Source organism: Nyctereutes procyonoides, unplaced genomic scaffold, assembly GCF_905146905.1.
Source record: "Nyctereutes procyonoides isolate TBG_1078 unplaced genomic scaffold, NYPRO_anot_genome, whole genome shotgun sequence".
Taxonomy (NCBI): Eukaryota; Metazoa; Chordata; class Mammalia; order Carnivora; family Canidae; genus Nyctereutes; species Nyctereutes procyonoides.
The window spans coordinates 10,874,969-10,889,053 of record NW_026575043.1 but is presented as its reverse complement, the minus strand read 5'-3'; the positions used below and the strand labels follow the sequence as shown (position 1 = coordinate 10,889,053).

The window sequence follows — 14,085 nt, the reverse complement described above, 5'->3', positions numbered from 1 at the left end:
CTGGGCCACTGTCCACCTGCCCGCACCACACCAGGTACTAGACACCAGGGACAGCCCCGATGCTCTCAGAGCTCCCTGAAATTATTCAGACCAGCCAATCCCCAGCCTGCTTACTCCCTGTCGCTCATTCCTTCTCACGGAAACCACAGTACAGGTGCTTGCCCACCGTCCCTCCTGGCTCCCTCTGCCTCCTGACTGACCCTGGTGCTTCCCCGTGCGGCCCTGCATCGCATGTCCTGCCTTTTTAGGATCTAAGCATAACAAGCTACCTTCTCAATGGCAGCTGTGTCCTCACCTGTCGGCCTCACCACACCTAGATAAGAAAAGCAGCTACATTTTAAAACACAGACGTTGGAATGGGATGTGGTGACTGTGACCATCGACTGTCCCCACCCTCACCAGCACGGTCTTTTCCTGACAGTTTGTAAAAAGAGGCCCCATGACCCCTAAAAGAGCCTTGAGCCTTGTAGCATTTCTCAATCGGGGTTCCTCATTTAAACCACAGAATAAATATATATAGATCTTGAGTGGTGATTTTCTGAATGGTCCTGACTAGCCCCACCAGGAGCACAGAAGTGAGTTCATTACACACAGTGGACACCTGGGGGCATTAGGGCTCGCCTCTCCACAGAACCTGGCTGGGAAAGAGGATGGGTCTATCGTGTGGGTATAAATGAAGACCCCGAATTCTCCCCACAGCACATTGGGGTCTGCCTCTTGGAAGACACTCATCTTCCCAGGAGAAGGATGACGGCAGCACGGCGGGTGCGCCTACCTGTGTGCCAGTGGGCTGGGGGTGAACGTTACCTGTGCTCGGTGCTCCCCGACGGCAAACTGTATCACGGCCACGCCGGGGTGGTGGCTGTCCTCGATCCTCTCCACCGTGCTGGAGTCGATCTTCAGGTCGCTGCTGATCTCCGCGCTCTGGATGAAGTCTTCCGTCTTCAGGTCCTCCACCTTCTTCAGCTCCCCGTTGGCCAACTGGATGATGGAGCCTTTCATGAAGTAGGGGGGCAGCGTGGGGGGCGCCGCGGCGGGGGACGCCACTGACTGCACCACGGGCAGGTGGATCTGGGCCTGCACCATGGCGGGGTAGGCGGCCTGCGTGACCATGGCCTCCGGGCTGAAGTTCTCGCTCTTGGGAAGGGCGGTGGTGACGAACGTGTGAGGCATGGCAGCGAACTGGGGCGACGACGTGGCTATTGCGGGGGCTGCCCCGGACCCCTCCACGTCGGCGCTGCCCACCGGGATGAGCAGGGGCTGCGTGCCGGGGATCACCAGGTGCTGGGGCAGGCTGCCGGCGTAGGTGATCGCTTGCTGCTGGCTGCTCAGGTAGCCGATGACCGGCGCTTGAGTCCCCGCGTAGAAGGCGGTGGCCGGCAGTCCCATAGAGAGTGGCTCTGAAGCGCTGTGTGTGGTCTGGATGACCGTGTGGGGGGACAGCGTGGCGACGGCGGCGGCGGCCTTCACGCCTTCGGGGCCCAGAGCCTGTTGGGGTGACAGCGCGTAGGACCGGTGCCCGGGCTTCCCCAGGTGCAGGGCGCTTTTGTCGTTGAGGGTGGACGGGGAGGCCTCCCGGTGAGTGACCTGCTGCACCTCCAGGTCGGCGGCGGGTGTGTTGCTGGTGGGCAGGACCATCACAGAGGCCCGGACCCCCGAGGAGTCCCGGCTGCCGTAGTCGGGGGCGCTGGGGTGCACCACCACGTGCCGGGACTCGTACGGGTGGGGGAGCGACTTGCTGGCCTTGACCAGGCCCAGGTCGGCGGAGCTCGGGGCGCCGTACCTCCGGCCCTTCTCCACCTCTCCGTTCAGCAGCTCCTTGGCCTGCATGGCCTGCTGCAGCCGGCCGCTCTCGGCCTTCTTGGTGGCGTCGCGCGGCACGAAGTGGCCGCCGGAGTCGGTGTATTGCACTACGACCTGGGGGGAGGGCCCCAGGGTGAGCGTGTGTGGGATCATCGTCTGGTGCGGGTGGAGGTGGACGGGGATGGCCGGAGGAGAGGCCGTGCGCCCGGCGCTCTGCGGAGAGCTGGAGATGTGCACGTACTGGTTCTGCTGGGTGGGTGGGGGGGACCCCGGGGTGATGAGCCCCGGCGTCCGGCCCAGGTGCTGCTGCTGCTGCTGCTGCTGCTCAGCCTTGTGTCCTGAGGCTTGGCTCAGACTGCCCATGTTGGCCAGCAGAGTGGAATAGGCCTCCAGCTGGGAGCGCTGGGATGGAGTGGCGGCGCCCGCGCCGGAGGCCACGGCACTGGTGACGGGGCTGGCCGTTGGGGAGATCAGCTGCGAGGGGATGAACCCGGCGTAGGGCCCGCTGTACTGGGAGGACCCGATGAACTGGAAGGTGTGTGGCAGGTGCGCGTACTGCACGGGGGACACCGAGGTCCCGGACTGCGGGGGAGGGTAGGCCGCGGGCAGCGTGCTGGTCGCCGGGACAGACCGGGGCGCGCTGGGCGGGGAGTAGTCCAGCCCCGTGGACAGCGCTTTGTGTAAACCTATTCCCTGCTGTAAACCAAGCTCCACGGGAGTCCCCGCCGGGCCGTGCCTGCTGCCCCCGTGGGCGCGGCCGCCAGGGTTGCCCGGGGGGAGCCATGCCACGGCCTCCGCGCGGTGGTTGTCGCTGGGCGGAGGGGCCGCCTTGTCCTCGGAAGGCCGGCTGGTGGCGGGGATCTCGCGCTTCTTGGGAGGCAGGCATTCGTTGCTCCGCTCTTGGTTGGATTTCATTTTTCGCCGTCCCCCCTCCACGGTGACTGTTTCACTGTCTGGCTGGCTCTGGTTTCAGTCTGATACATGGAAAGTCACATTTGATTTCTGTAGGGGAGCCAGGCTCTTCATGAGGAATCATCTCCCCGTGGGTGCTATCCGCCGGCGGCAGCTCTGGAATCTGGGAGAAGGAAGAGGGTGGGGACGGGGGAAGAGAGAGGCGAGGCAGGAGGAAGGGGAGGAGGAAAAGGAGATGAAAATATCAGACTGAGACTAGGCCTCTGGCTTCTCCGAGAATTCCCCCAACCTGATGACAGCCCCAGCGTGGAAGCAACATAAAGCCCTAGCCGAGTTCTAGAGCATGTCAGGAAGATGAGGGAGATAGGAGGTGATGGAGATATTGGGCAAGTCAAAACCTTACAGCAGCAGATGCCTTTTTTTTTTTTTAATTTTCTACTTTTTTAAAAACGAGGCTCCAGTCCAGCAGCATGGAACCCACCACGGGGCTTGAACTCACCACCCTGAGATCAAGACCTGAGTTGAGAGCGAGAGCCGGATGCCTAACTGACTGAGCCACCCAGGCGCCCCACAGCTAGATGCCTTTTTATGGCATCGGCAACTCCCCTAAGACGGTCTACATCTCCTAAGACATTGTTTCCCAATGTCCTCTTTCCCTTTATTCTTTTCTTCTTAGAGGGTAGATGATTTCTTTCTTAAATTTTCTTTTCAGAAACGCTAGTCCCTTCCTCACCTCTTCTTTCCCTTGCAGGAAAATCAAATTAAGCCCATGGGAGGGTGACGCCAGGAAGGGTCAGCCTCAGATGCAGGTGCTGGGAAGAAGCAGGTGAGGAGTGGGGGTCCCCAGCGGTCTTTGGGTGTAAGGTCTGAAGCCTTAGCTACCAGAGCTACTACTCGAAGGCTCTGTCTGACTCTGGGTCCATACTCAATCCACAACCATTCCTCTTCCCTAACACTACACACACACACACACACACACACACACACACACACACACACGCAGTACACATGCCAACTCAGCAGAGGCAGCCAAAAATAATCTTGTGCTCTACAAGTTTCCAAAGAATTCCCAGTACAGCTACTCATATGGTAACAGAAAGCCAAAAGAAATCTGCGAGACAGTTAAAAAAACGAATATGGTTATGGTTAAAAACAAGAAAAAGGATGCACTAATAGGGTGGATGCATTGGAGGTCTCCTTCATGACGGTCCCACGCTCCCTTCATTCCTCTTTATTTCTTCCCAGGTTGTCTCCGAGTTTTTTCTTCACATCGCCCCCCCCTTCCTTTCTCCTTGGAAAGGGCCAACCCGCTTTTAACCCTGGAGATGACACTTCTCTCAGATCAATCAGACTCAACCCTGGATATATGAATAGTGAGGTGGGAGTCAGTTGTTACAGACGCACAGCTCAATCTCTGAGTGACCAGTGATGTGTGGGCACATGGGTGCCCAATGGCAACAGGTGGAAGGAACATCACTGGCACCAAAGGGAACCGGGCTAACAAGCATCAGGTGTGAGTGCCCCCTAGAGGCAGCAGCTGCAGACACGAGCAATGCCGTGTGCTGGGATCCTGGGAAGCTGCCCAGGGGCACTGGGCTTTGGGAATCCCAGGCTGCCCGGGGTGGGGGTGGGGGTGGGGGTGGGAGTGGTGGCATTTCTCCTACCCAGACCCTCTTTTCTGCGATCTGACCATAAAGCAAACACAACAAGGCAGCAGCCTTTGGCACCCAATCCCTGTCAACGCTCAAGCAATGGTGACATCGTGCACGAACACAGCCTCGGCGTGCACCAGCTTCTCCCCATCTCTCCTGCGTAGCCACGCTCCCCACCCTCATCTGTAACTTCTGTTTTGGCCCATGATTTTGTGGTCTTGCTTCTTGCTGCTGCTCTTGCTTTGGCATCATTACCAAACACCGCCACAAAAGGGCGGATGACACAAAAGGTGGTCCCCCTCCTTCACGGTTGTCATCCAGGTATGTATTAGGTGGAAGTGCCTCAATTCGGTGTCTCAACGTCAAAGGTCATTTCAATAAGAACAGGATTTGTCATATGCCAAGAGAGGCACTTTAAAGACTGGGATGGAAACAAACATAAAGGGAAGAGCTCTCAGATGTTAATGCTGGAGAAATATCTGTGTTGAAAGAGTAATGTCAATCCTTTGCCCTCCCGACCTAGGGCTTTTAGAAGTCCAAAATAACTGTGTTCTCTGTAGCCTTCTGTCGTAAACAGTGCAGCGCATAATTTACACACAATACCTGCAAATCAATCAGGATGACAGTGCTAGTTTCTTTCTCTTGGTATAGTGATAAGCACTATTTTTTAAAAATTTATTTATTTGAGAGGGAGAAAGAGAAAGGCCCACACATGCATGCCCACACATGCAGGCGTGAGCCAGAGAGGAAGGCGGAGAGAGAGAATCTTCAAGCAGACTCCCCACGGAGTGCAGAGCCTGCCACGGGGCTCAGTCTCACGACCCTGAGATCGTGACCTGAGCTGCAATCAGGAGTTGGATGCTGAACTGACCGAGCCACCCGGGCACCCCAGGGCTGTTTTCAAAACAGAGTAAAATGAAACCACAAAATTATAAAAATCAGTTGCCCCTTCTGGCTGCTTAAAAAGTACTGACAATGATCTTTTATCTTTTGATTTCAAGAGTCACTTCAGAAGGAATTGTGTAAGCTCCCACATTCCCACACCAACCAGCAAAGAAAAGTCATTTAGGGGATCTGCTCAAAGCCAGCCGGCCCGCGCGCCCCCTGCTGGTTGCACAGCAGCACTGATCCAATAAAACCCCACAGGATTTCATTAGGGATGTTCATGCAAGAGTGTATGTCAGAATCCAAAATGAGAACATTTGCATATAGTAGGCCCAGCCAGTGAGGGAATAGGTTAATTAGCCCAAGGCAGCTCGCGGGAAGAAAAAGCAGCAGCATAAAAGTCCTTTCAAAGCCAAGCAAAATGTCAAACACATTCAGAAGAGGTCCATTAGCAATGCAAATGTGAAATTGCCAGTACAACCAAATGCACAATATACAAAACTAGAAAACCCCTCTGAAGGTACTTTTTAAAGAACCCAGCTTTAGTGAATCTGAAAAGGAATGCTCCCAGCAGTGCCTTGGTTTATTTATAGTGTTCACTTGGGAGACACGGGCTTAGCTGGCCCTAAAGGTCTCTGTAGAGACTCCAGGGCTGGTGGCCTAATGGGCCACTAAGACATATTGGTCTTAATGTACAGATTCAAATGTATTCTTCTGAAAAGCGACCCACTGATAAACATCTTTTTCAGATAATATGGATGATAAAATCAGGGATCCAGAGATTAACACAGGAGCTGGAAAACCTAGGGCCAGACGGACAAAAATTTTCAGAACCAATCCTCCCACTCCATTTAGAAAGATCGTATCTCCTAATTTCCCGTGGCAGCTCGGAGGAGACAGGGGCTCTGTAGTTCTGGGCATAGATTCCTTCTCTATGCTCACCAGCCCAGTACTACCCGAATTCCCATCAAGGAGAAGCCCTGGGAAGGGAGGGATTGAGTCACGGTGTTTTCAGAGAACCACCAGAGGGCACCATAGTTTGCCACCAGGTCCCTCCCGGGCTGATTGATTATTCGTGGAATTAAAAGAACGGAGAGGTGTATCTTGAAGGTGGAAGAGCACAGAAGGGAAAAAAGGAAGGGAGGGGGAAAGAGATACAAAAAAAAAAAAAAAGAGAAGAAGAAAAAAGGAGAGTAAGATTTTTTTGCTTTCAGGGTCTCTTTCTAGCTGCAGACAAATGGCCTCTGTGTCCCTAATTACCTACCTTCTTGGGGCTGAAACACATCAATGGTTCAGCTGGGCCCCTGGGGAGCTCACTTCTAGAGGTACAACAGAAATATTTCTTCAAAACATGGGGACGCACTATTTTACAAATGCTGAGTTACCAAAGAGCCACATATGCAGATCCCATTGTTCAAACAGCATTATTAAGAAAGGTGCTAGTTAGGGGATCCCTGGGTGGCGCATCGGTTTGGCGCTTGCCTTTGGCCCAGGGTGCGATCCTGGAGACCCGGGATCGAATCCCACGTCAGGCTCCCGGTGCATGGAACCTGCTTCTCCCTCTGCCTATGTCTCTGCCTCTCTCTCTATCTCTCTGTGACTATCATAAATAAATAAAAATTAAAAAAAAAAGAAAGGTGCTAGTTGAATCTTAAGTGTCTTTATATAACTACATTTGTATCTCTCTCTCTTTTTTATAATTTAGCTCAGTGCCATAAGGCCCTGCTCTCCAAAGTGCAGTCCTCAGACCAGCAACACCAGTACTCCCCAGCAGCTCTAGAAATGCAGGATCTCAGGCCCCACCCAGCCATCCTGATTTCGAATCTGCATTTTAACAAGATCTCCAGATGATTCATATGCACAGGAAGGTTTTGGAACTCAGGTATGAGATTAAATTTTCTAATCATCAGCTCCTAATAAGCAAATTAAACATCTCTAGCCTCTCTTTCTGATGGAGTAGGTCCTGGGAAACCACACTGGGTGCTGCATATGTAAACACAGAGCGGATGGAGCCTCAGAGATAAGCAGCTAATATTTAGGGAATATTCAGGGGGTTTATTTTGGGGTCACTTAGACTCAATATAGGTTAAGTAACAAAAGCTCCTTTTCTTCTGGTTCTTTGTATCTTCAGAAAAATATAGGGAAATACACTTTAAAAAAGCTGTTTTCATCAATTTTATACGACTCAGTCATCTCCAAGAAGAAAAACAGAATTTAACCAAAGAAGCCCCATCCTTACACGGCTGCTGTAATTCCAAAAAATTTCCCCCATTAAAAGAACGGAGAGGTGTATCTTGAAGGTGGGAAAAGCACAGAAGGGAAAAAAGGAAGGGAGGGGGAAAGAGATACAAAAAAGAGAAGAAGAAAAAAGGAGAGTATGATTTTTACCCTTTGGATTTACACTCTTTCAGAAATGATAGGAAAATGAGATGCCTCTGAGCTGGAAGAGGTGGGAATGGGTCCCCACTGACTCAAGCCTTGTAAATAACAACGAATTGCTTTGAGTGGGAGCCACTCCTGGCACTTGATACGTACAGTCCTAAAAATGCACTCCAAGGTCATAGCAGTAAACTGGGTTGCTCTCTGCCTAGCACACCCAACTGTGTGAGTTTCTCGGTTTGAGTGGGATCCCATGACTGTCTGGAATGCATGGCTTTGCACACGAGAGGCATGGTTTCAGTGTTAAAGAGGAAGAAATGCAGATTGATGAGCTCGGGTCAGTTCTGGAAAAGCCATATGACCATTTAGGAGACAGGGGAGGCCACCGGGGCGCAGGTTCTCGAAGTCCTGGACATGCCAATCTCCAGTGTTATTCTACTGCTACACTGAAAGGTCTGCATCATGTGCTGCAGAAGGTACTTCGTTTAGGTTAAATATTAAAAGTAGACCTAACCCCATCATCCGTGTGGCTACCGTGATGGAGAAAGGTGGGTCGGATGATGGCACAATTAGGTATCTTCCCAGCTGATTGGACAAGCATGCCCCAAGAGGAGTGGATCACGCAGTCAGTCGTCAAAATACTCAACTTTGTTTCTAGCAGGTAGAGTGGGCCTTAACCGTCCAGTGTCAACGGGGGAGCAAATGGTAGGCCAGAACTCTATTTTTAGTTCTCTGCTGTTCAACATTTTATCAGCGTTTTTGCTGTCATATTTGGCGGTTAACAGAAAGCTGCAAGAGACGCTTTATATATTATAGCCATCAATCTACAAATTCAGGGATCCTCCACTTTTTTGAAAGTTTCTATTAACACTTTGCTTTTTTACTGAAGACGTCCATTAGTACCTGCTTTTGCAAACCAAAAGAAATCCAAAGAGGATTTTGCTTTCGCAAAAAAAAGGCGGAAAGCAGAAGCCGCGTTCAGCATGTTTCGCTTTGCTGTAAAGGCAGGTGCACCCTGAGCAGGGGGAGTGGCGCCACCAAGCGCCTCTCCTGGGAACTACACCCAGCATCTCCGGGTTTGAACAGTGTCTTCCAACATCTGGGCTGGATCTGGATTTATTTTGTGCATCTGGTAGCAAGATGTGTCCTAAAGTATCAGAAAAGCCTAAGAGAGGTTATTTTTGGGGTCCGGGAATGCTAAAACCTTCTCCATGTAAACGAATGATAATTGCTTCTTTACTTAAAGCTCATTTTGGCGTATAAGAATTTTCATAGGACCGCTCTACTTTCAGATAGCGGGGGAAACCTACACAGCCTCAGAAGCTGGAAGGGGTGGCACGAAACCAAGAAAATGAAGATTCACAAGAACACATGTAAATGCCCGCCCTTGGTTTCAGTAGCTCAATTCATTTGATAGCAGAGGTTGGAGAGATCTGGCTTAAGACTGGTTTGAACGAAGGAGCCCAAGAATTTTGAGTTCGACCATACATTTAATATAAACCAACAGTTTGGTATGGGGCCTGAAAGACTAGCATAATTACAAGCTTCAATAATAAAAGAGCAATGTTCAGAATTAAGAGATAAACACTGCAACATCTTATGCTGGTAAGGCCAGGGTCCAAGGGGTCAGGGAGTGGAGTCCGGAGTGGAACAGTCCAGTTAGGGAGTGGTCTGGATGCAAGGCAGGCAAGTAACAGAGGAGACAACTGCCAGTGTATGGCCTGGGGAAGTACAAGAGAAGCCGGAGCGTATGTGCAATGCATGTCTATAAAGGGCTGTCCCTGGAAGGTGGGAAAACAGAACTGAGCCCCAAATTATATGAGTGTGTACAGTAAAAAATCAGAAAGTAATCAAAACTGTTAAGAATGGGCTGGGCTGCCTCCCTGTGGGACCCCGACCACTGAGACTGAGTTTGGAGACTCCAGTTGACAGTCCCAGGTAAGTGGCAGAGACCCCTGTCCTGCCCAGGTGCTCATGCCACCTACTTTTGTATATATATATTTTTCGTCATAAAGATTTTTGAGACTGTGATTTCACCTGCATCAAGGGAGCTTGTTTACAAGCCTACTCTAACTTTCCGATTTTCTTTCTGGTATGTCCTCAGCGACAACTGCTTATTTGCTCTCTCTGCTCTGCTTAGCATAGAGCTTCACTGGGCAAGTCTCTTGGTCCAAAATGAGGTGGCTTCTGAACGGGACACAGGGTCCCAACCACATCTCATTAGGCCAGAGACCCCTTGCGAGGTTAGCGCAACTTTGCAGACGAGGCTAATATCCTCACCCCAACACACACACAGGCCCCCCTCCTTTCTCTCCTCTGTACCTGGTGACATGGATCTTGATCTTCACAGAAGTGCAGTGAGCTCGAGGAGGAAAATCCAAGAATGACAGCTTGTCATTCACAGTCTACACAAGTGCCTAAGGACATTTAGAACACATAAATGTGCACCTTAATTTGTATCACTAATCAAACAGGGTAGTGGACTGGACAGTGGACCCCCAAAAAGTCTATCTCTCTGGAACCGATGAGTGTGCCTTTGCTTGGAAAAAAGGGCATGTAACTAAGGATCTTGGGATGGGATGATCCTGGATTATCCACGTGAGCCCTAAATCCAATGACAAGTCTCCTTGTAAGGGAAAGGCAGAGAAAGATTTGAGACGCGTCAGCACACAGACACCATATGAAGATGAAGGCAGAGACAGTGGAGTTTAATGGCCCAAAGCTAAGGAACACCTGCAGCCACTGCAGCTGAAGTCTAGGACATATCCTCCCTAAGAGCCTCTGGAGGGAGCACTGTCCTGTCGATGCCTTGACTCCAGACATGTGACCCCCAGAATTGCGAGATACGTTTCCAAGGTTTTATAAAACACTGCATTTGCAGTAATTTGTTGTGGCAGCCCCAGGAAATGAATACTACTGGCTTCCATTCATCCATCATCCAATATATGCCAATAACTCAATGTACACATCTTATTTACCCCCCTCCCAACAAAGTCTTGGGGTTTGTATTTTTACCTCTATGGGGACACAGGCTTGGTTAAGGCCGCACAGTCAGAGGGGGAGCTAGCATTGGAAACCACTTTTTTTTTTTTAAGATTTTATTTATTTGAGAGAGAGAGTGCATGCGCACAAGTGGGAGGAGGGACAGAGACAGAGGGAGAAGCAGGCTCCCGACTGAGCAGGGAGCCCAACGTGGCGCTGGATCCCAGGACCCTGAGAACATGACCTGAGCTGAAGGCAGACACTTAACCAACTGAGCTACCCAGGTGCCCCTGGAAACCACTTTCTTGTTCTTTACAACCATTATGCTGGGCAGACCGATGGACTGGGATGCACCATGGTGATGGAAGCCCAATGGCAAAGCTCCATTTCTTCCACATGGGAAAGAGACAGGATACATAGGGGTAAGAGGGGAAAAGCTAGCCAAGGAACCTGCTCACTGGAGCCAGCGCTAATCATGGACTACAGCGAACGTGGTATTCAGTGCCATGCGCTGGGGTGACTAAGGAGAGATTAGGATCTTGTCACCTCACAGGTAAGTGAGCTGGGGATCTTCAGCCCTACCCAGCACTCAGCTCAATGCCACCCACCCAGCTCTGATAGACCCTGGAGAGGACATCCTGCCTAGGTCAGACATGCAGAACTGTGGATGCTAGCACACTCGCTCCCCATCTAGCATCACCGAAAGCAAGTTCAAGTCCGTAGTCAAAGTGCAATGCCCTCCCTCGGTGGCCACCATGCACACCACACCGTGTTTCCCTTTGAGGCAGGGCCTGGCTGTGCAGACAGGGACCTGCTATCACCACTGGCAGCTGGGATTTTAGTAAGATGAGGAAAAGGCCGAGGAAACAGTCCTGTTCTTCAGGGTAGTAGTACCATGAATCATAGTTTTGGAGGCCCTGTTTATAGATTTTTTAAAAAAGATTTTATGTATTTATTAGAGAGAGAGACTGAGAGAGAGGGGAGGAAAAGAGGGAGAGGGCCAAGCAGACCCCATGCTGAGTGTGGAGTCTGATGTGGTCCTCGATCCCACGACCCTGAGAGCATGACCTGAGCCGGAACCAAGAGTCGAACGTTCCACCGACTGAGCCACCCAGGCGTCCCTCATCTGTAGATTTTTGTGGCAACAAGTACAGTCACTAAATATAACACAGTGATTAGAAGATATGAGTCCACTCAGAAGGACACAGTCCCATGTGGACGCTCCCTGGCTGGGAGAGGGGGGTAGCACCGAAAGACCCAGAGATATTCTTCTGATTGAAAGGCCTGATGGAGATGTTGGAGGGGATTCCTCAAGATGCAAGCCTGCTCCTGGCTGTTCTTCTTCTGCTAAACTCCTCCGCCTGGCAAGTAGCTAAACCACCGTGTCCCTCACCCCTAAATGGGGCTCCGTTCTCTGCTACTACTGTCAGCAACCCGGAGAGACAGCCTTCACCGAGTTTGGGCGAAACTTTACTCAGATTCCTGGCTGCTGCCATTACCGTTCCTAGCCAACATGATGACAGTGAGACGGGGGAGGTATTTTTAGTGGGTTTTGCCCCCCTCCATGGAAACACAAGGAAATCTGTCATGCGGATGGGGTCCACCGCATGGGGACATGGCCCATGTTCTTGTGCGCTGGAGGCCAGGATGCGTGAGACAGGAGGGGACGGGGCGAAGCCCGCAGCTGGGCTGTGCGATCCCTGGAAGTCGGCTCACGTGGAATGTCACTGCAGCATCTGGGGAGCCAGTGTCCCCTGGCAGCCTGCCCGTGCTGGAATTCCTGGAAAGGCTCAAGACGGAAAAATAATCACTTGGAGGGATAACCATCTGGATTGAAACTGGTCCCAAATGAATTGTCCAATGGAGTTGGAGTTTTTAAGAAAAGCTGGAAATGCCTTTCTGTCAAGACCTTCCCTGGCTCAGTACGTAAGCAAATATCTTTCTGCTTTCAAGTGTCCTGTGTGCCAGATTAGCTGCCCGGGGACACCCAGATCTCTGTTTATTCACTACCCTGGACGAAAACTGGGAATAGTCAGTTGCACAGGCATTTTCCAGCACCTTCTACTTGGTGGTTCTCACATTGCCCTAGAGGGAACAGGACAGCGGTGGCTGGCCCCCTGCATTGCCTCATCCCTGGGACCACTGTGACAGGTGCCAAGAACCGGCTACAGTGACACAGTGAGAGTCGGCGCTGGGAAGACAAGAATCTGTCATTTCTTTGACTCTTAATTTAATGTTCTTGGCACTACACGGGTGTATCTCTCTACAGAATTCATTAGGCATTCATATCCACTGACATATTTGGAATATCAAGATAAGTATTAATATTATATATATGAATACTGGTAAGAAGGTAACATATAGGGATCCCTGGGTGGCTCAGCGGTGGAGCGTCTGCCTTCAGCCCAGGGCATGATCCTGGAGACCCAGGATCGAGTCCCTTGTTGGGCTCCCTGCGTGGAGCCTGCTTCTCCCTCTGCCTGTGTCTCTTCCTCTCTCTATGTGTTTCTCATGAATAAATAAATAAAATATTTTTTTAAAAGGAAGGTAACATATAATAATATTACAATTAATAATATTAATAATAATAATTAAATATTATTATTACTACTACTAACAAGAAGGAGGAAAGAGCATACTAAAAAGAATAAGCTCTGAGGCACCTGGGGTGGCTCAGGGGTGGAGCATCTGCCTTTGGCTCAGGTTGTGATCCCGGGGTCTTGGGATCGAGTCCCGCATCGGGCTCCCTGCGTGGAGCCTGCTTCTCTTTCTGCCTATGTCTCTGCCTTTCTCTCTGTGTCTCTGGAATAAATAAATAAAATCTTTTCTTTTTTAAAAAAAGAATAAATAAGCTCTGGGTAGACAGAGTGCAGAGTACAGGTTCTAAACCTGGCTTCACCCCAAACTGCCTATATCCTACATTTTCTCTTTTAATGTAATTTTTATCTTACTCAAATTATACACAGGCCCGGTTTAGGGAGGTGAGTGTTTCAACAATGTGTAATGTTGTAATTATTGTCTCTGTCGATTAAATGGGCACACGCACAGCGCCTGGCATAATGTACACACTCAATAAACGGCAGCCATCAGAATTATAATTCAGCCAATGCTTTCTTGTGAATTCTCGGTCTTTTACCACATCTCTGCTGTTGATCGCTCCTGGTTAGGGAACCAATAGAATCAATACACTACCTTCAAACTATCAGTCCTTTTAAACATCTGGGTTTTTTTCCCCCCTCACACCTGTGATTTACACAAAAGAGAAAGTCACGGCTATCTGAAAATGTGTTTTCTTTCTCCAGTTGATCAATGGGATTAATAGTTCCTAGTGCACAGGCCCCTCAGTCACACCAAAGAGCACACAAGCAACTCATACACCAGGAGAATAAATAGAAAGGGGGATGCCAAACTCAAGCTACAGGATTTCCCGGTGAAGGGTAAGTGTTTTGGTTCCATGTTCCACTCTGCCTGC

General features: G+C 50.6%; 1 protein-coding gene across 8 annotated transcripts in view; it reads right to left on the bottom strand.

Moving 5' to 3' along the window:
* The window catches only part of ATXN1 (ataxin 1), a 402,302-nt gene that overhangs the window by 15,936 nt on the left and 372,281 nt on the right, over positions 1-14,085 (bottom strand). For all 8 annotated transcript variants that reach the window (XM_055321812.1, XM_055321809.1, XM_055321814.1 and 5 more), the window contains one exon: positions 808-2,878. In XM_055321812.1, the coding sequence (XP_055177787.1) occupies positions 808-2,718 (1,911 nt within the window). In that variant the 5' untranslated portion in view covers positions 2,719-2,878. The remainder of the gene's footprint in view (positions 1-807; positions 2,879-14,085) is intronic.